The sequence below is a fragment of the Biomphalaria glabrata genome, chromosome 3 (genome assembly GCF_947242115.1).
Source record: "Biomphalaria glabrata chromosome 3, xgBioGlab47.1, whole genome shotgun sequence".
Taxonomy (NCBI): domain Eukaryota; kingdom Metazoa; phylum Mollusca; class Gastropoda; family Planorbidae; genus Biomphalaria; species Biomphalaria glabrata.
Window position 1 is genome coordinate 7,081,491 of NC_074713.1, and position 21,731 is coordinate 7,103,221.

The 21,731-nt window shown below is 36.8% G+C and overlaps 1 protein-coding gene and 1 non-coding gene across 2 annotated transcripts in view; both read right to left on the reverse strand.

The window, feature by feature from the left end:
* Positions 1-326: 326 nt before the first annotated feature.
* The window catches only part of LOC106060159 (solute carrier organic anion transporter family member 2A1-like), a 31,489-nt gene continuing 10,084 nt past the window's right edge, over positions 327-21,731 (reverse strand). Inside the window, exons 4-14 of the mRNA XM_056023634.1 lie at positions 18,113-18,244; positions 17,816-17,986; positions 14,547-14,852; positions 10,334-10,420; positions 9,697-9,888; positions 8,700-8,864; positions 7,703-7,892; positions 6,390-6,504; positions 3,641-3,795; positions 2,584-2,648; positions 327-806 (exon numbers count right to left, since the gene is read on the reverse strand). Of these exons, the coding sequence (XP_055879609.1) occupies positions 574-806; positions 2,584-2,648; positions 3,641-3,795; positions 6,390-6,504; positions 7,703-7,892; positions 8,700-8,864; positions 9,697-9,888; positions 10,334-10,420; positions 14,547-14,852; positions 17,816-17,986; positions 18,113-18,244 (1,811 nt within the window). The 3' untranslated portion in view covers positions 327-573. The remainder of the gene's footprint in view (positions 807-2,583; positions 2,649-3,640; positions 3,796-6,389; positions 6,505-7,702; positions 7,893-8,699; positions 8,865-9,696; positions 9,889-10,333; positions 10,421-14,546; positions 14,853-17,815; positions 17,987-18,112; positions 18,245-21,731) is intronic.
* Trnag-ucc (transfer RNA glycine (anticodon UCC)) lies at positions 12,147-12,218 on the reverse strand. Its single transcript has one exon. It is a non-coding gene; the product is annotated as a tRNA-Gly (tRNA).

A 21,731-nucleotide genomic window follows, 5' to 3' on the forward strand; every position in this document is an offset into this window, starting at 1 on the left:
TTCTCTTGTTAGGCGATTCCGCACTGTGTATTTTATGCAGCTAAGTCAAACGGAGGTAACACTCAAATAACGAAATCCAATAATACAGGCAAAATCAAAACCGTTCGCTTAAGTGTGCTTAGTTATTCTATTTTTTTTTTCTAAACACCAAAATCTTGTTTTAAAAATGGGACGCCGGGGGGAGATTGATACTGGGAACTTATTAACTACTATTTGGCTAAACAGCTGAAAGCATTCTATGAGGAAATAATTAATTAGGCCCATAGAATTAGAGGCTATGTCGTTGATTTTTATTGCAATTTAAGCTTGACACACAACAGACTAAATGCAAAACAATGATTTCGTTTATTACGAATATAATTTAACAACAAACTGGGCCTGATACATATCATTTCTATATTTTAGACCCAGGATTATTTTGTTAAGTTAATTTCAAATCGCTCTCCAGCCAAATTGATATTAACAGGCAACATTAATCTCATGTATTTCTTTAGCCAGATTTTTTAATGCAAAGCAGCCTATTTTTATTTTGTTCGACTAATAGTCCAATATACTGCAGATCTACTGATGAGTTCACTTGACTTCTGGTGTTCTGGTGGAGTTGTCTCTCTTTCCCTGCCGTTGCACAATCAGAAGTAAAAATATAAGGACAATCACGTGAGCGATCCTGAGGCCTATGTAGATTCCATTGAAGTAATATCTGAACATAACCCTGTCATACAGCATACAGTAGCCACTGGTAACTGACCACAGACGACAGGTGCTGTCGATCAGTTTGCCGAAAAGGATTGGGGCCGGCAGCATCCCTAGTAACAATAAAGAAAGTAGATTTAAATAAAATAAAATACTTAGCATCTAGACAAATGTTTTTGCTAGCTCAGGTAACAGTCAAGTTGTTGGTAGACATGGAAGCAGTCAAGTTGTTGGTAGGTCTGGAAGCAGTCAAGTTGTTGGTAGGTCTGGAAGCAGTCAAGTTGTTGGTAGGTCTGGAAGCAGTCAAGTTGTTGGTAGGTCTGGAAGCAGTCAAGTTGTTGGTAGGTCTGGAAGCAGTCAAGTTGTTGGTAGGTCTGGAAGCAGTCAAGTTGTTGGTAGGTCTGGAAGCAGTCAAGTTGTTGGTAGGTCTGGAAGCAGTCAAGTTGTTGGTAGACATGGAAGCAGTCAAGTTGTTGGTAGGTCTGGAAGCAGTCAAGTTGTTGGTAGGTCTGGAAGCAGTCAAGTTGTTGGTAGGTCTGGAAGCAGTCAAGTTGTTGGTAGGTCTGGAAGCAGTCAAGTTGTTGGTAGACATGGAAGCAGTCAAGTTGTTGGTAGGTCTGGAAGCAGTCAAGTTGTTGGTAGGTCTGGAAGCAGTCAAGTTGTTGGTAGGTCTGGAAGCAGTCAAGTTGTTGGTAGGTCTGGAAGCAGTCAAGTTGTTGGTAGACATGGAAGCAGTCAAGTTGTTGGTAGGTCTGGAAGCAGTCAAGTTGTTGGTAGGTCTGGAAGCAGTCAAGTTGTTGGTAGGTCTGGAAGCAGTCAAGTTGTTGGTAGGCCTGATAAAGGAAAAGTTGTTGGTAGGCCTGATAAAGGAAAAGTTGTTGGTAGGTCTGGTCTTATTTTATCTAATATATTACAGATTTTACTTCAAAAAAGAAGATAATTACGTCCTACGCATTTCATGTGTCAATCTTGTCATGCATGTTAATCAATGAATTAAACTCTGCTGATTCAGGCAACTCATTCTATTCTCTAATGGCACTAGGGAAGAAGGCCTGCTCTATATAGTCATAGTCTTTTCCTTCCTGTCGCTTTTATTCTGGACAATATTAAAACCAACACAACATTATAATGTTAAGTAACATAATCATTACACAACAATATTAAAATGCAGATTTAATGAACAAACTATATATTGCTCTTCACATTAAAAAAATTTTCTAAAACATTTATCCACAGAATGTCCGGCGATGTCCGTGGTCCAAAACGGCTGCGACAAAACGTCAAGCTTCTTTTCTTATAAGTTACAGACGTTACTTCAAAAGATAAGATAATTACGTCCTATGCGTTTTAAGTGTCAATCTAGCCATGCATATTAATCAGTGACTTAAACTCTGCTAAGTCGTTGGTTTTCCTGGCTGATTCAGACATGCTCTAACCTCAGTAGCACTTTTTACGAATTTGTCCTAGCATATGGAACAAGAAATGTGTCTTTATTTTTGTGTCTTTCTGAGTATTAATACGAAGGTTTAGTTAGACTTTGAATCTGGAACTACAACCCAACGAGCATTCTTATCAACAGCAGTCTGCTCTATATAGTCTTAGAGGACCATTGAATTAATTAATAAAATAGAAACATTAAACATTATTAGGAAACCATGTCCAATCCAGTCAGACTTGATCCTAGAAAACCATAACTTTCAGTAAGTGGGAATTTATTAAATATACATTAGGCTTGTTGTATTGTTTTTTTTTAAACACTTTTTTCCCCAGCATATTTGATAACTAATTTATTGTATTATGGAAGTTACAAACAAACTTTTGATAAGTTCTTCAAAGATAGTTCCTAACATTACGGGAGGGGCTGTGTGATGCCAGGTGCTGCCAACTCACCTATTAAAGTCTGGCAGAACGCTGAGGCTCCAGTCGCAAGTGACTGGTCAACACTTTCAACTGACCTGTGGACAAAATAGTGAATATATTGCTAGCACTGTGCACTGTGATATGAAGATGACCGCAAGTGAAAGTATAGAGTTTTGTTAACGGAAGGAAAAAAAAAAAAGGCAAGAAAAACAAAAGAAAGAATTTAAAATCTTATCTTATCTTATAAGTCACAGACAATCATCAAAAAAAAAAAAAAAAAGAAAACAATTACGTGTAATCCATGTGTTAATCTAGTGAATGCTGGGTAGAAACTTAAAAATTTATACGTTATTGCTTTTCATGGCTGATTCAGGCAACCCGTTCCATGTTCTAATAGCTATATGAAAGAAGGAACCTTTGTGCGAACGTAACAACGGGATCTCAAAATAATTTAAAAACAAATCACTAACTTTCAAAGATAATGTACAGTTTTTAAATTGTTAAACTTAGATGATTGTTGCCTAAAATGTTGGGGTCATAGCTAGGCTGAATCTTCCTTCACTAGACATAGGAGAAGTTTGAGAATACAATTCTTTGATTGCATGACGGAACTCAGAAATTGAAAATTGAAATAAAACTTAAAATGAAAAAGAAGATTGAAAACAAGCAAAATATTAAAAAAAAAATCCTTCTTTAAAAAAAAAAAAACTAAGGGGAAAAACTCCGTGACCTTATAACTATATCTCCCAATAATTTACAAGCTATTTCCCCTATTCAATGTCACAAAATTATTCATGTTTTTTATTAAGTACAATAAATAATTGTGGAATGAGATTCGATCAGGACCCTAGGTTCGGAAGCCAAGCACTTAACCACTCAGCCACCGGGCCTCCATTAAGCGTTTTAAAGTTAGTATTACTTGAAAGAAAAAAGGCAAGTTTTCTAGCAGACTGACTCTATTGCTATTGGTAACTTGTATGGCACCCTTTCAACATGCATCTCCAATTAGTGCCAATTATTTCTTCACATATTTGTCCAAACTTAAAACAATTGTTGCTATTCACAAATAATATTAGAGATATTTTACCTTACTACCATCAAAAATCCTGGCACAATGCCTGAACAGCCAATCAACATGCTGAGGGAGTAGACAACCATAAAGGGAATGAAGTTTGGACATCCTAATGCACACAGTCCAGGGCGAGCTTGACCACCCATAATCTCTGAACAGTTACTGAAGACCTGGGAACACGGACATAAAGATAGACATAAACGAAGAGCATTGACATGAAAATAGAGACACGCAAATAGCTGAACATTGACATCAAAACAGGCACACACACATAGTAGAACATTAATATAGACATAGACACACACACATAGTAAGATAACGTCATAAAAATAAACACAGAAATAGTAGATTATTGATATAGAAGTAGACACATAAGAAGCACATTGGCAACATGCCTTTATTTCAAACGCTCTTGTTTTACGAATGATGTGCTATTATGATTTCTTTAAACTCGTTTTCGTATTTCTACAGTCAGCTTAGTGCAGTCTGGTCTCCTGGCTACTATTACACCATGCTCCGTGCACTCTGGTCAACTTGCTTGTTAGGCACCTAGTTTATATTATTAGTTAGTTAGAGACACACCATAGAAGACGTCTATTGAACGGGACTAGTGACGCTTGGGATATTTTGGGTTAGAGACTGGAAAATCCGTTAGCAATAGGATTCTCTTGGGTAAAGACGTGTTTTATTTGACAGAGACACTGACTGTGACCTTTTATTGGATTAAACTTATTATTCATTGTTCATCAGTGTTGACCACATCTTTTCACCAGTTAAAAAATCATCGATGTTTGTTGATTATGTGCTGTCGTTCAACTACATTGAATACACCCGAATAACAAACCCTAAAGCTTGATGAGTAATCGATTGAAATCTAACAATCATCTACAGTTGACTTCAGTACAGAATTAAACATCCATCACAGCTACTATTATACCAAGCTCCGTCCACTTTGGTCTCTTTGCTATTATACCATGCTCAGAGCACTCTTGTTCAATCTCATTTGTGGACCTTTGGGATATGTTGGGAAATATTTCCTTGATTCCTTTAAGTTTTCGATTAAAATTTCCTGTCCACTATCGCCATTCGATCTCAAACTCTTAGCTTTGTTAGCCAAGCTGTTACTTCTTTCAGTGCGACTCTACCAGAAAGTGCGTGTTTTTAAATATTTAATTAATTTTAAATATATCTAAACTAGGGAGGGGAGGTGGCTGAGCGGTAAAGCGCTAGACTTCCGAACCGAGGTGTCTAGAGGCGGCCCTAGCAGTGCGCGGTGCCCTGGGCGGGTGTCATATGCGGGGCCCCATATGTATCGTACCACATCACGCTACCGGGCTCGTGCTCCTCTCACGCTGTTGGCGAAAATGTTGCTTCGTCTTTACTCTCATCATCGAATTGTTTTTATTTCTTGCGTCTGACTCTTTGTTCCTTGAATTTCAGATCGTCGTTTATTTTGGAAGCAATTTCCTTTGCTGTGATCTGAGCACCAGATAAATCGACGTTCCGGTACTCTCTAAAAAAGTGCAAGAAGACCTTTGATTGGCTGTATTGCCACATCGAGTTGAATGTCAGCAGGGTGCCAAGTTTTGCTGACAGTATTCACAATCATTAAAATATAAATCAGAGCACAGGATTAAACCTTGAATAAGTTCGAAACCAAAAATATGATGTTAAGAGCTTACATAGTAATTCGAATCATATCTAATCATATCGTATCAAATATCCTAGTTTATGAGAACTGATCTGGTTTTCGAAGCTGACTATGACAATGGAATCTCCGATCGCGGCCCCCCCCCACTTGTCACCCCCTAATGCCGCTACTGGATGTGTCCTATGTTCGAATCATTAGGTCCGCCTGATATTAGTTGGGCAAAAGTAAAAACGGTTGGTCGTTGTGGCCACTAGACGCCCTCTTTAACCGTGGGCAACAGAATCCTATGAACATTACATCTACCCTATAGATCAAATGTATGAAAGGGGGGAACTTTTTTTCCCTCAACATCTAGACAAACTCTAGTCACTTGGTACGATTGGAAATATTTTAATTAATTGTTTTGTTTATTAGCAGAGCGGTCATACTTATAGTATGCTCGGCGCTCTACGGTCCATCCCTTTAGCGGACCAGTTTAAAAAGTGTGTGTGTGTGTGGGGGGGGGGGTATCTAGAAGAAGGTTTCCGTGCTGCCTTTTGAAAAGCTATTTAATTTTTAAAATGTTGCTCGAGTTTGAATTTGAACTCAAGGTCTCGAGCCTCCATTGTAAAAAGCCTTGTCGTTAGCCACTGAGCTGTTCAAATACTTATACAAATAAAAGAATTTTTAGTTATCTATTGTTAGTTTCAAATTTTCAGCGAATGTCCTAATTCTCTACACAAGGCTCATTTTCCCTTAGCTTTGTACATTTTCTATATAAAACACAATTAATTTATTACGACTAAATGATTAAATAATTGGTTACTTTTTAAATTGATGCGTGTGTTGTCGATGAATAATTGTGCAATGTTTCAACTTGATCTGAGAATGGTAGATGGGAGAAATAATGTGGACAAGATTCCACTCTGACAGACAGACTGATGTGTTAATATAAGCTTTGTATAACTGGCAAATACATGTATTTACAATTCGAAGATATATTGTGGGACGCGTGCAGTTTTCTATAACACAAAATAAAAATACAAAGAAATAACATTTATTAGATATCTTGTTTTATGAATGAAAGTTTACAATTAAGGTCGACCTCAGTATATTCTCAAAAGTGACAGTTACCATGTTGGACACATTAGTACATCCAGCTAGACAGGGTGACCGGTAGTCGACATTGTTGTCTCCGCACACGAAGAATGTTTGGGAACTGCAGCCACAAGCCTCGCTTGAAACGGTGCTGGTAATAGAGTACAGGAAAATGAATCAACAAGCAAAATAATTTTAAAAATCCTTTTTTTTCCTTAAAGGTTATCTAAGGGGAGGAACTCCGCCATTACAACTATATATATCAATAATGAAAAAAATATTTCCCTTGTTCGATATTAAACAAAACACTTGATGACTCTAATAACCAATTGTTTATCTTTTTTTATTGATTCATGGTTTGTTAGGTACTATAAATAATTGTTTATAAAGTATCATTTTGATCGGAGAATGCGTTTGAGAGAAATAGCGTGAACAATTATTTAATAGAACTAAACACTACAACTTCTAATGACCACATCACAAACCAAGAAATTAGAGACAGGGTTACAGCAGCGATTGGACCCCACAATGACCTAAGAACTATCGTAAAAAACGCAAGCTAAAAATTTATGTTTATATTACAAATTCTTCGGGGCTCGCTAAGACCTTCCTTCAGGGGACAGTACCAGGAAAAAAGAAGAAGAGGCAGACAGAGAAAGCGATGGGAAGACAACATAAATGAATGAACGTGCCTGCCATTGAAAGAGGTTCTATCAAAGGCAAAAGTCAGAGAGGAATGGAGGAAGACGGTGGACAAATCTTGCGTGGTGGCCCAACGGCCTCAACAGACTAAGGGATAGATAAAGGTAAAAGGTAAAGGTAAAACCCTACAAATTTAGCCATATATGTGAATACTGAAGGATTATTTTCCCTTATTAGTATCAAATAAGATAATTAATTACAAATAATTAACTGACTAATTGGTTAGTTTTGTTTTCTTTATTCATGTTTTGCCAATAAGTCAATGAATAATTGTGCAAAAGTTCAACCTGATCCGAGAACGGATGTGAGAGAAATAACGTGTACACACTTTTTACCAGACAGACAGAAAGAGTGAGTTGAAATAAGGTTCGTAAAAATCTAAGACATATGATGTAGGCCTAAATTCAGTAAATGAAAAGCATTATCTGAAATATGCTAAGTTGGTAAAGTTGTTTTGTGACTACAAAATGAAATTGTTATAAACCAGTTTTCTCAAGGTTTTTATTAATTCTTTATATGTAAATTGAATTTCTGTGCATGTTATTTTTCCCTCGCCAAATACTGGTTCGACATTTGAAAATGTTCGGGGTGGATAGGCTATTGATCTGAAAATATTAAGAATAAATTTTTATTTGAAAACGGTTCACCTTGAGTCGCCAAGTCCCATAACTTCTGAATTGTCACATCCAAAAATGAGATAAAGCGAGTCCAAGGCAGCACTGACCCCGCAGATGACTAGAGTATAAATGGTGCATCCTCTCAGCTCTAGCTTGAGTCTTGAGCTCAGGTAACCTCCCAGAAACGTTCCTCCGGCCAGTGTAAAAATAATGATGATACCTGGGGACAGAAAAAAAAATGTGCACGAGTTATCTCACTTGGGCTGTGTGGTTTTAAGGCTTCCCATGACTCAAAGTAACTTAAACAATCGGACAGGAAAACTAAGCTTGAGATCACAATCGACTTTCTACTGAGCAGGAGTAACATCGATTTCTTTACAAAGGTGCTTTAAAAATCATTATGTCCTTGATAATGACTCTGATTAAAACATCAATGAGGACAAATGCGCTGTGGGAAGTCTTCAGGTTTACTTGTGACGACCGATGCGCATTGAGAATATATGACGATTCATCACGTGACTCGGAGTGCTGAGATGTTACATGGTTGACTATTGACTTTTCAAATGACCCGAAGTTTGAGGACCTCGTTCTCCTTTAACCCGTAAGGAACATGTGTACATTGTGTGCTGTCTGGTGTAGAGGTTGTTGACATGGACATGTACTCTCTTATCAGATACAGTAGAGCCCAGTTTGGGTTCAGTCACACTCAACTTACCGAGAGGGCCCAACGTCGCATTGAGGAGCCCGGGCCCTCGGGTACCTTGCTACGACACTGTTCAGATGCAGAACAAACTTTTTCACCCAAAGTTCTTAGTTATAACAATTACCTGTGGTCATACTAACTTGTTAATTATATCTAACAATTACCTGTAGTCATACTGACTTGTTAATTATATTTAACAATTACCTGTAGTCATACTGACTTGTTATTTATATTTAACAATTACCTGTGGTCATACTGACTAGTTATTTATATTTAACAATTACCTGTGGTCATACTGACTTGTTTGTTATATCTCACAATTACCTGTGGTCATACTGACTTGCTGTGGTGTCTTGTTGAACTGAGTCTCAATGTACTTCTGGGAAAACGAGAACCAACCAGAGAAGGCGAATCCCTCAAGACACCCTCCCACTAATGCCAAGATGTATACTGGACGTCGGAATATTCTGGCTAAAGACTTTGGCATGTCTGAGAAAAAAATACAAGAGTTGTAACATTCAAATTATCTCTTCAACTTGTTAGGGAGTGTGTGTGTGTGTGTGTGTTTCTAAGGCGACTGTGGGAAAAGGTTAGCCATGCTGTATGAATGATACTTCTTCTTCTTCTTCTTGAAACTGTCAGGTAGAGTTGAGCCTTCGGCTCTTGTAACTCTAGGCCAGCAAAAGTGAACAAGAGCTCCCTCTCACCGGCCTGAATGAGAACAGTGTACACTGTTCTGTCTGGCAGGTGGGTCAGACTCGCGGCAATAAGATCCCCGCCATTTTCCTTTTCTATACCAGGCTAACCGTGCGGGACACGCCATATATGTAACGTCCCCTTGAGGAACAGCGCCTGGATTGTGACAAGGTTGTGGGAGCTTTTTTTTACAACTCCGCACAGTGCAACGAGGATGCTCTCGCAACCCTTAGGCACCCCCACGGGAGTCTTGCTTGTTTTGCTACCCTTTAGCTTAATCGTTTCCTCCTACGATCGTTTCCACCCGGGCGACAAGATGAGCGGCATTGTCGTCAGGGGTGTTAGGTACGACAGACGACTCCAGAATGCCAGAGTGAAAAGACGTTTTTTTGTAGTGAGTTAGATTTTGTTCAGAATATCAATTTTTTTTTAAAGTCTACTATATTTTTTTTACATTCCATCTGAAGTTGAATTTGTCTCTATTGTAATAAAAGTTCACATAGAAGTTGTTTAAGTTCATTTAAGTTTTACAAGTTTAAAATATAATACGCCTACAGCGTTTGAGTTGTCTATCAGAAATGACAGGCAGCTGTAATGGTGTGGGGCACACGACTGGAGTACTGACCTATGAAAACTTTCTTGACAGACTTCATTCTGTTTGTCTCTTTGTCTGTTTTCATTTTTTCTGGCGCAGTTTTGACGTGCTTGGGGAAGAACATGACGGGTAGAGAAAAGAGAATGCTCCCCGAGCCCACGATGATGAAGCCCAGCCACCAGGCACCCACCCACCTCTGGTCGAACTTGGACATAGTCGTTTCTGAAAAAAAAAAAGAGTTGTCATTCTTGTTTTATTTATAATGTAGTATTGAAATTAATGAAAAAGCAATGATGAAAACTTGAGTAGAAAAGAGCTTAACAATAACATTTTGTTATAACAACTCAGATACTTGTTCATATAAGATGGAATCATGGGATTAGAGTTTAGGGTGAACTAAACATTCTGTCTACACTAACATTCTTGCCTCGTGCATTTAGACTCTAAGAGCGTGGAAAGGGTTGCCTGAATCAGCCATAAAAGCCCGTGACTTTATCAAAGTTATGTCTCTAATTCACTTGATCGACTAGATTGACACAGGACGTAGGACTAAATTATTTTCTTCTTGGAAGGAACGTCTGTTCATATCATAAGATGATAAGATTAGGTTACAAAACGTTTGAGATCAATGATACTATTCTTTTGTATGCATCAGGGCAATACTCACCTTGAAGGTCAACCGGAAGTGAACTCACATAGCTACCGAGAAGTAAAGCCACTGGTGGACCGAACACCATCGCGGTGAAAGATGAACCTGAATGGAGAAAGAGATATCAATCAAAATAAAAAAAAAACTAGTCGACCCATGGCGTAGCATACGCCGCTATTTTGCAGGGCCGGCCTTAGGCCAACGCAACCTACGACCGCAGTGGTCCCCGCACTTTCAAAGGACCCGCGCTAATTCAGGAAGAAGTAGCGTTAACAATTATTTAAGGGGATCAAACCCAACAAATTTAGCAATTTCTGTGAGTACTGAAGAATTAATTTCCTTTGTGGCTATTAAACAAAATAATGAAATACCAGTAATTAATTTTCTAACCGAATACTATTTTTTTGTTGATTTATTGACATGTCTATGTCAATGAATAATTGCGCGAATTTTAAGCTTTGATCCGAGAATGCGTGTTAGAGAAATAACGTGTACACACTTTTTACCAGACAGACAGACAGAGTGAGTCGAGATAAGCTTCGTAATAAAAGGATATAATGATGAATATTCATGTAATTCTTTCACCAGAGCACTAGAACGTTAACTGTCCTAGATACAGCGAACTTTCTAACCCCCCCAAAAAAACAAAACAATGCTTATATTAAGCGTTATTGTATCAATTAGTTTGGAAATAATACTAAAACAATAATAAATATGTGTTAGAAATATTTTTAACAATTGTTTTTGCTTAGCAATTTCTTCCTTTTAGCTTTCTCAATATGCTATGATCCTTATCATTTGTCTGGACCAGTTGAGAAAGGGTTGGATGAAGGAGAGAAGGGGGTATCTGAGCAAATGTTACCGTGATCGCTTTTTTAAATGCATTTATATAAAAAAAATTGAACGACCAGAATTTGAAAGCGCATACTAACCACTGTGCCAGGGAAGTGCTTATGAAAATATTAAGTTTTATAGTTATGTACTGTTAGTTTCGAGCTTTAAAGCTTTCTTTCTACAAGTATAAAAGGGGACTAAATCAACTTATACCACCACATCACTCAAATGCAATTTCTTTCCCTTGTTCGATACCAAACAAAATAATTGTTACCAATAATGAATTTACTAATTGTCTAATTCTTTTTATAAATTCGTGTTTTGCCAGGTAAAAGAAATAATTGTGCAGCTTGATCATAGGGCGGGTGTGGGAGAAATGTGTACAAACTTTTTACCAGACAGACAGACATAGTTGGTATAAGCTTTGTACAAATCAAATAAATTAACTTTAATAGGCACAGTGAACTGTCTAAAAACAAGCAAAATATTTTTTTAAATCCTTTAAAAAAAACCCAAATAAAAACCAACCTAAAGGGAAGAACATAAAACTAAAACGTTATTTAAGCTTGATTAGACCAATATTAGAATTAACCTTGGTTAGGCCAATAATAGAATATGCATCCTCTGCTTGCCAGGACCCCTAACTCAAGAAAGCAGAAAGAAACTGGAACAGACGCAGAAAAGAGCCGTGAGATGTATAACAAACGAACATTCACATTTTATAAGAGTAACGCCTGGCACACCACAATCCTGGAGGAACATCCGAAATATGTAAAACAAAACTACATAACACTAGCAAAACAAATCTTTCGTAAATATGTGTAATATATAATCCAAGTAACTTTTTCGGAAGAATAAAACAAAAATTAGCGTTGCAAACAAAAAGAGAGGTTTTTTTTAAAAAAAAATAATGCGCCGATTTCTAATTCCATTTACTATAGATCAAAATAGGTAGAATAAAATCAGGCAGCTGTTTAACATACCATAGAAAAAAAAATGCGTCAGCCGGGAATCGAACCCGGATCGACTGCTTGGAAGGCAACCATGCTAACCTTTACACCACCGACGCCTACGTTAGATAACCAAATTCAGTATGTTCCTATGGGCGGTTGAAAAATGCTTTACTCCGTCCATATCCGTTTCTTTGCCGCGAGCCGTTCATTTTCATTCTCTCTCTCTCTCACTTGACCGAGACCAACCGTTATAGATCTAGATGGGTCTCACTTAAACTATAACGATTGGTCTCGCTCTAACACACATTAAGACTTCTTTTTTTTTATGGTTTATCACAGCAATGAATTAAGAATTTCTAATAGGTAGAAAACAAACAAACTGTAGTCCTAAATGACATAACTTGTTTGTTTGTTTTACATGTTTCGGATGTTCCTTCAGAGTTGAAGATAATATCCTAGTCCAAACCTCCCGCAGGACGACGGGGGATGGGAACGGGCAGGGTTTGAACCCTGGACCATCGATAAATCTGAACGACAGTCCAGCGTGCAAACCGCACGACCAGGCATCCATACCCTACCTGATTATTTCTGGTCACTAACCAAAGTTTGTATTACGTAAAGAACAAAAGATAATGAACATTTTCAAAGGAAATAAGATGAATTACAGGAATGGAAATCAAATGGGTGAACATTCAAATAGCAGCAATCAGATAAACAATATCGATACATCAATGAACTCATACAGAATAGATATCTTGATGTCGTTGTAGACGAACTACTTTCGTGTGAAGAGACCACATTGAAAATCTGGCAAAGAAAATCACGCAGAGGCTCTATTTTTAAACCAACTCATCAGCTTACCACATTGAAAATCTGGCAAAGAAAATCACGCAGAGGCTCTATTTTTAAACCAACTCATCAGCTTTTCAACTACTAGAGAACGTCTTTTACTGTGTGACTGTGTGACAATTCATAATCTGTTTACATTTCTTCTCCTTCTTCTTATATAATACAGACGTCACTTCAAATAACAAGATGATTACGTCCTACGCGTCATGCATCTAGTAATGCATGTAAACCAATGACCTTAATACTGCCAAGTCTCTGGTTTTCCTGGCTAGCTCAGGCAACCCGTTCCATGCTCTAATAGCACTGGGGAAGAAGCTTTTGTACACATTTTTCCTAGAATATGGAACGAGGAAAATGCCTTCATCTTTGTGTCTTTCTAATTATTTTATTAGATTGTTTTTGTATTTGAATATTATGGTTCAGTGTTTTATGCATAACTGCTACTTTACTTTTGAGTCTTCTCTCCTGAAGGCTTTCTTAATTTAGTGATTTTACTAAAGGTGTTACTCTAGTCAACTGTGAACATTCCAACAAGAACATGAAACTGAAATGCTATTTGACAATATTAGAATTTGCATCCTCTATTTGGAACCCTCAACTCAAGCAACCATTTAAGAAAGCAGAACATACTCAAAATTGAACCGAAAGACTTAAACCAATGAATTCACATTAGAATAGAATCACACGATTAGTAAAATAAATAAATCTAGAGACTCTTCAGGACAAAAGACAGAAAAATAAAGTAGTAACCATTGACCTGGTAGTAACGATGAATACTTATAATTATTAGAATTCACTTACAAATAAAAATACACAACCCAATCAAAAAGAAAGCACAAAGAGAAAGGCACATTTCTTTTTCCATATGGTAGGAGAAATTTGTATAAATGCTATTTCTTTCCTAGAGCCATTGGAGCATGGAACGGGTTGCCTGAATCAGACAGGAAAACCATTCACTTAGTTAGGCTTTAGTCTCAAATTCAGACTCACTAGATCAGCACTTGAATACTTTTATTTTCAGGGAAATTCGGTAACTAATAAGATACAATTGTACAAAGTTTATATCAACTGACTGTCTGGTACAATTTGTACACATTTTCCCCCCCCACTTCTCATTCTAGAATCAAGTTGAAACTTTGCACAATTATTCAATGTCCCCAACACAATATAAATAATTTTAAAAAAAATAATTAACCAATTAATTAATGAATTAGTGATAATTATTTTTATTGGTATAGAAAAAAAGGAAAATAAATCATACAGTATTCAGAAATATGTCTTTAATTGTGCAGTTCTTTCCCTTACAGTAGCTATTTACAATATTTTGTATATTTGCTTGTTTAAAATGCAGGCACGTATTTATATATTAAACAAAGACTTTGACTATTTCACAAGGGATCTTAGAACGATGAATGGTAACTTTATAGCTAGTAGGGTTTGGGGTGGGAAGAATGCGTTGAATAATTTTTTTTTTGTTATATTAAAAACTTTTTTTTAAATTTCAGTTTCCAACATTTTATTTGTAAACTTCTCTCTCCTCTTTATTTCCGCCTTTAAGTGTAAATGCATTTGAATGTCGAAAATCTTGCACTGACCTAAATACATTCCAGATCTGCTCTTGTCTTGTATGTTGCTCTCCACGTAATGGGTCAGCAGTGGGATTCTATAGGATTTGACCATCCCACCTACCACAGCTGAGACCACAAACACCCAGAAAGCCCATGACAGATCCTGGGCCATGGGCTGGCCAGATGAGGAAGCGTGGCGGATGGAGGGCGCCCCTCCGTGTGTAATGTTGACGCCACTGCTGGAGTTCATGTAGCTTGTGTAGTCCTCCACAGAACACAAAAACTGAATCCCTTGATTCATCTCGAGCGTCGTTTGATTGTTCTGGAGACCTCCTTAAGAAAAATAGATGGATTAGGTTATCTTTAATGATTTACATTCCTACATCATTCAAGCACAAAGATTGATCATAACTATTAGGATATTATACTGTGTAACTGTTGTGTATTGACTGGTTACTGTTGTGTATTGACTGGTTACTGCGGCGCATTGACTGTGTTACTGTTGTGTATTGACTGGTTACTGTTGTGTATTGACACATCATTCAAGCACAAAGATTGATCATAACTATTAGAATATTATACTGTGTAACTGTTGTGTATTGACTGGTTACTGTTGTGTATTGACTGGTTACTGCGGCGCATTGACTGTGTTACTGCTATGTATTGATTGTGTTATAGCGGTGTATTGATTGTTTTACTGTTATGTATTGATTGTGTTACAGTGGTGTATTGACTGTGTTACTGATATGTATTGATTGTGTTATAGCGGTGTATTGATTGTGTTACTGTTATGTATTAATTGTGATACAGTGGTGTATTTACTGTGTAAATGTTATGTAATGATTGTGTTATAGCGGTGTATTGACTGTGTTACTGAGATGTATTGATTGTGTTATAGCGGTGTATTTATTGTGTTACTGTTATGTATTAATTGTGATACAGTGGTGTATTTACTGTGTAAATGTTATGTAATGATTGTGTTATAGCGGTGTATCGATTGTGTTACTGAGATGTATTGATTGTGTTATAGCGGTGTATTGATTGTGTTACTGTTATGTATTAATTGTGATACAGTGGTGTATTTACTGTGTAAATGTTATGTAATGATTGTGTTATAGCGGTGTATTGATTGTGTTACAGCGGTGTATTGACTGTGTTACTGTACATATTGACTGTGGTGTCGGTATTTACGGTATTGTAAGGCAAGCATGCTTCAGGTTAATTGATCTATGTATGTAAAAAAGTGAAGGGTGAGATAGAAAATTGGGAAGATAATCAACATTCCAACTAAATCGAAACGGATAATGGCAACTGGTAAGGGACTGTGTGTTTTTATTAACATGTTTAAATAATTATTTGTTTTCATATCTCTTACAGGCAACTTTAGCTTATAATATTTGTGAACACTTTTGTTAAATCCGTGCGATTATAGGACTGGGTAAGTTTTGGGTTAAAAAAAACAAACAAAAAAAATAAAACAAAAACAACACCACCACCAATGCAGCAATGTGTTTTAAAATATATCATCAACCCCATCCGCCTTTTCGTCCTCTTTGAAACCGAAGGGAAGTAACTGCACTTATTCGTTGTTACAAAAAGTGAATCAGCTAGAATCAACTGACTTGTCATCAGGGATGTTACTACGAATGGCGTCGTATCAAGAACAAAATTTGATTTAGTTCATGGTCAAAGCCTCCCTTTCAGTAAATACAGAGACGTACCTAGTAATGTGCGTGTCGTGCTTGGGGCATCAGGTGATGAAGGGCATCAGACTTTCCCCGATATGTTTGGTTCCGGAGCTCTGCATTTTTCCATTTGGGTGCAAAAAGGCCTCGCCCTTGGAGGGGATCGAACTGCCGCACTAGGCATCAAATACCCTAGTTACGTCACTGACTGAGTGAATGGCTGAGTGCTTGAGAAGGAAGGTTACAAAGACAGTTTGTGTGGAAACACAAATTCAAAATCGGCCCCCGAAGTAGTACAGCCAGTAAGGTAAAAAAGGCAGGTTTCAATATTTTCAGAAAGAATATCAGAATGAAATTCTCTCAAAGGCAAATGACAGAGAAGAATGGAGAAAGAAGGATGACAGATCTTGTGTGGTGCCCCAATGGTCAAGCAGACCAAGGGATAGGTGAAAGTGAAGGTTAAGTTAGATGTGAACCTGGCCTAACTGATTTCATATAATGATTATTATTGATCTAATTGTTTTGTATATATGTTTATTCAAAGCCTATTGAAAAACAAGGTTACAAAGACAGTTTGTGTGGAAACACAAACTGAAAATCGGCCCACGAAGTGGTCCACCCAGGCAGGTAAAAAAGCAGGTTTCAATATTATCAGAATGAAATTTTATCAAAGACATATGACAGAAAATAATGGAGAAAAAAAGGTGAACAGATCTTGTGTGGTGCCCCAGTGGTCCAGCAGACCAAAGGATAGGTGAAAGTGAATGTGAAGTTAGATGTGAACCTGGCCTAGCTGATGTCTTATAATGAATATCTAATTGATGTAATTGTTTTGTAAAGGGCCAATCTCTTATTTCTCAAGAATAAAATATTTCCTTAAACATTTTTTTTTCTTTGACTAGGTGTTATGTAGTTATATTCCCGTATTGCAGTTCATGCGATAATGTGAAAAACTACTTATTAATTGTTGTTTTAAATTATGTTCCACTTATATGCATATTGAATTAATTTTTTCTCTTTTAAAAAAAACAGGAACCATTTTTTGTTAAATGTAGTAGTTAGTATGACAGAACCTACATAACTTAGCAATACATTTGTAAAACAAAAATTTCTTTCTACAAAAAAATTAAAAACCGTTTGCATAAATGTGTTAAAAATATGGTAAATGGCCATCTCCCTTACTAAATAGTCTCCCATGTTTGTAACTATTAATAGTGAGTAGTTGTAAAAATGGTGTATTTTTATAAAAAAAAACTGCTTGCATCGTTGATATTAAAAATTAAACTTTTCACTTCCAGAAAAGAAAAAAGTAGCCGTTGCATCAGAACTTTAAAAGGTCTAAAATATCATGATGTCGGATTTTCATTATCTTTTCTTGTTTACGAGATCTAAACGGGACGGACAGACAGACATTCCACACAAAAGTAACAGCGTCTTTTCCCCTTTCGGGGGCCGCTAAAAACAACAAACCGGAAATTAAGAAAATGTATTTCTATACAGAAAAGAAACTATTTAATTTGTCTATATGTGGTGGATAATATAAAGATGACAATTTTACTGTTTTCATTTTAGGAGTACTAATGGCATCCTTAAGTTATTTTATTGACTTACTTCGCCAGACTCTGGGCTCTTCCAGTCTTCCAAACGACATGACTATTGCGCTAATTCCAAACACTAAGCCAGAAACGGAAAGACATCTGGGTATGTGCGTGTATTTACCAATATGACTTCCAAACAGCACGGCGATCAGATAGCCAATATCATTACTGCTCAAAATGAGACCTTTTTTTTTTTTTAGGAGAAACGAAAAGTATTAAAAGTTATAAAAAACTCCAAAACACTTCAGTAGAGCTAATGAGCTGTTTGGGCTCTTTAATAGATCCCTTGCGAACCCCTAGACTCTTCTACCTGTCTTACTGCTGGACAGCCCAAGGTGCCGCTCAATGGAAGTAATCTGCGATCCTAAAAGTGACCCCAGTGTCATCATCCAGATGCCAGCGATCCCATAACACATGACGAATACAGGCAGCCCTGTCAGTTCTGAAAATAGGACAAAAGATTCAAATTAAAACTTGTAACACTTAGTCCTATTAAAAGGCTGCCAACTAGACCTTTTTTTTTTTGAAACCAAATCTGTTGCAGGAGGGGAAAGCTTTTCTCGAAATCCCCGTTTTAATTGATAAAGATTTCTTTATTTTTATAAGCCCCATCTAACAGCCTCCGTTCTTTAAATGCATGTAAAAAAAAAAGGGGGGGGGTGAACGACCTGAATTTGAACTCATGACTCAAGCACCCTCAAGCTGACACTCTAACCACTCTGCTAGTGAGGTAACTATGAAAATAAAAGATTGTATAGTTATTTATTATTTGTTTTAAACTTACTTTAAAGCAGCGACCTATAAAGGGGACTAATTCAGCTTATACCACCACCTCGGTCAAGCACAATTTCTTTCCCTTGTTCGAGATACCATACATTATTGTGTTGATAGATAGGCCTACAAGAAATAATTGTGTAAAATTTTCGCTTGATCCGGGATTGGGTGACTGAGAAATAACGTAGCGTGTACAAACTGTTGTCCAGACAGACAGACAGACAGAGTGAGTTGATAATTAGCTTTGTCGAAAGTACATTCTGAATAACAAGGCGAATTTTCCGTACGTAAATAAATACAACTGACAGGCAAACAAGAATATATGAAAAGAAAGGTTCCAGAATTTAAAAGTTTTTCTATATCAAACTCACTCCGTCTTTCTGGTCAAAATGTTGTACACGATACTACTGCAACTTCCCATTCTAGGCTCAAGTTGAAACTGTACACAATTTAATCATTGTCTATAACAACACTGGAATTGATTTTAAAAAATAAACATTGAATTGATTAATTAGTCATAATTGATGGAAGTGTTTTTATTAAAATGGAAAATGTACCAAGCCAACGGGAGAAAAGCCTTGCATATACAAGAGCGATTGATTTCCCCTCCCCCCCTCCCAAGTCACTCAATTTTCAAAAGTATTTTAAATGTTTTTAACTTGTTTTTTTTTAAATTCTCATAAAAAGACCGAGGATTGAATGGAGGATTGACTCGAGGACATAGTTGTTCAGCTCATACAGTCAGCTCTATTAATAAAGTTTATTGTATTAAAATGTATAGGCCTACAGTTTGTATTGTATTAAAATGTATAGATCTACAGTTTGTACTGTATTAAAATGTATAGATCTACAATTTGTATTGTATTAAAATGTATAGATCTACAGTTTGTACTGTATTAAAATGTATAGATCTACAATTTGTATTGTATTAAAATGTATAGATCTACGGTTTGTATTGTATTGAAATGTATAGATCTACGGTTTGTATTGTATTAAAATGTATAGATCTACGGTTTGTATTGTATTTTGCACACTATCTCAACATTTCTTTTTGTTTGGATTAGTTCTGAAAGGATTAAACTTGAATCAACTTGATTGTATCACGTCAGTGTAGGCCTATAGTTTAAGCGATTCCATCGTGTGCTGTTATACAGTAGGTCTACTGTAGCACGGAAGCCGACGGCCCAGCTTCAAGACTTTGTTTGTGACGCTACCCTAGTGATCCTGTAGGTTACTTATCACTACAGACAGACATTCCAATGCATGAATATCTCCTCTAGCCCTCCAAGTATAAATGTGGTTACACTTCATCTAGTACCGACGTCTAACTGATATAAATGCATTACATTTAGGCCTACATTCTTATGATCTAACGTCGTTCTAGATAGGCCAATGGTCATGGGACGGGTGCGGTGAATCGCTTCGAGCCATGGCTGCAACGCCACTGCTGTTGTATCGAAAGATAGTAATCCTACAAATACTCAAAGACTTCAAATACCAAAATGAACTACGCAACAATAGAAAGTACTAAACCTATAGAATATGTAGTCTATGATTTATAGTTATGATTTATAATAATAGGCTTTGTACTCTATACAAACTTCACATTGCTAAAGTACATTGTTACTTTGTTAGTAATTCGATTCTACAAAATTAATTTGTCAAACTGAATAAAGATTTGTCACTACTGACACCTCATATCAGGATTTCTAATAAAAAAAAATGTTATCAGTCTATGATACGCTGACTTAATAATAGGATTGTTATCTCTGACACTGTGATCACTTATCCATGCTGACACTTGAGAGATAATCTACTTACCATATGGACCAGCGAAATAAAAATATTCCCACTACAACTGTCAACATTTGAGAGAGAGAGAGAGAGAGAGAATTGTAAAGACAGAATAACCGCATGTTTTTAACTGGCATTGAAAGAGAAAGGGTTTTGAGTGGTCTTTCGTCTGTCGTCTAAAAATTTCTGGTCGTGCGGTTTGCGCGCTGGACTGTCGTTCAGATTTATCGATGGTCGAGGGTTCAAACCCTGCCCGCTCCCATCCCCCGTCGTCCTGCGGGAGGTTTTGACTAGGAAGTAATTATCTTCAACTCTGAAGGAACATCCGAAACATGCAAAACATTTTACAAACATTTTTTTTTACAAACAAACTTGTACTGCTCTGGGAAATCCGTTTTGTAGCGTGCTTTTTATTTAGGTTAACAGTAAGTCGTGGGATAGAGAACCTTTTTTTTTGTGCAAACTTGAATACACACACGTTTTTGTTTCTATACAAAACAATACTTTTAAAGCAATACTTGAAAGACTTCTATAGTAAACACTGAGGGTGGTTGTACCATGAATATTAGCCTAGATCGTCTGTAAGTTTATATTAACACATACTCAGTTTGTAAATATGTTTTATTCATTTAAGTCTCTGGTTAATATGCATGAATGCATGAAGCGTAGGACGTAATCATCTTCTTTTTTGAAGTAACGTCTGTATTATATAAGATAAGAAGATAAGATACGTGGAAGGACACGAACGTTTTTCCCTACTGAAGTGGTCCAGAGAATTGTTTCTTAGTCAATGACTTCTAAAAAGTAGAACAGATCTGGTTCCGTTATTTTGACCTCTTTTTTTTATTAAAACGAATATATATACACATATACAGGGCTTATTTTGTGAAGGTACGCACCGGTACGGTGTACCGGCACCTTTTTGAAAAAATTATTACTTTCTTGTATTTTAACGTATATTATTAATTTTTAGTAGTTAAAAGTCAGGCAATCAGCTACTGAGTCACGGCACCTAATCACTGTGTACCGGCACCTATTTTGTTTACTGTATATATATATATATACACACCCAAATACATGATTTTTAAAATTATTTATCCCATAATCACTTTCATTGCGGTATCGGTTTTGTATATTTTTCTTTCTGTTATTTCCATTATAAATCCGCTGCTTAGGACAGACTACCGGCGGACAATGGTTATGCTTGCCCAGGATGTGGCAATATATGTAGGTCACAGCTAGGGCTGCATATAAACGTGGAAATACTGCATTCCTCATTAAGCTTCGAACTCGAAGCGAGACCAAACGTTAGAGAAGGCCCGAACACTGACCTACAACGTCACAACCTGTGGGCAGCTTAA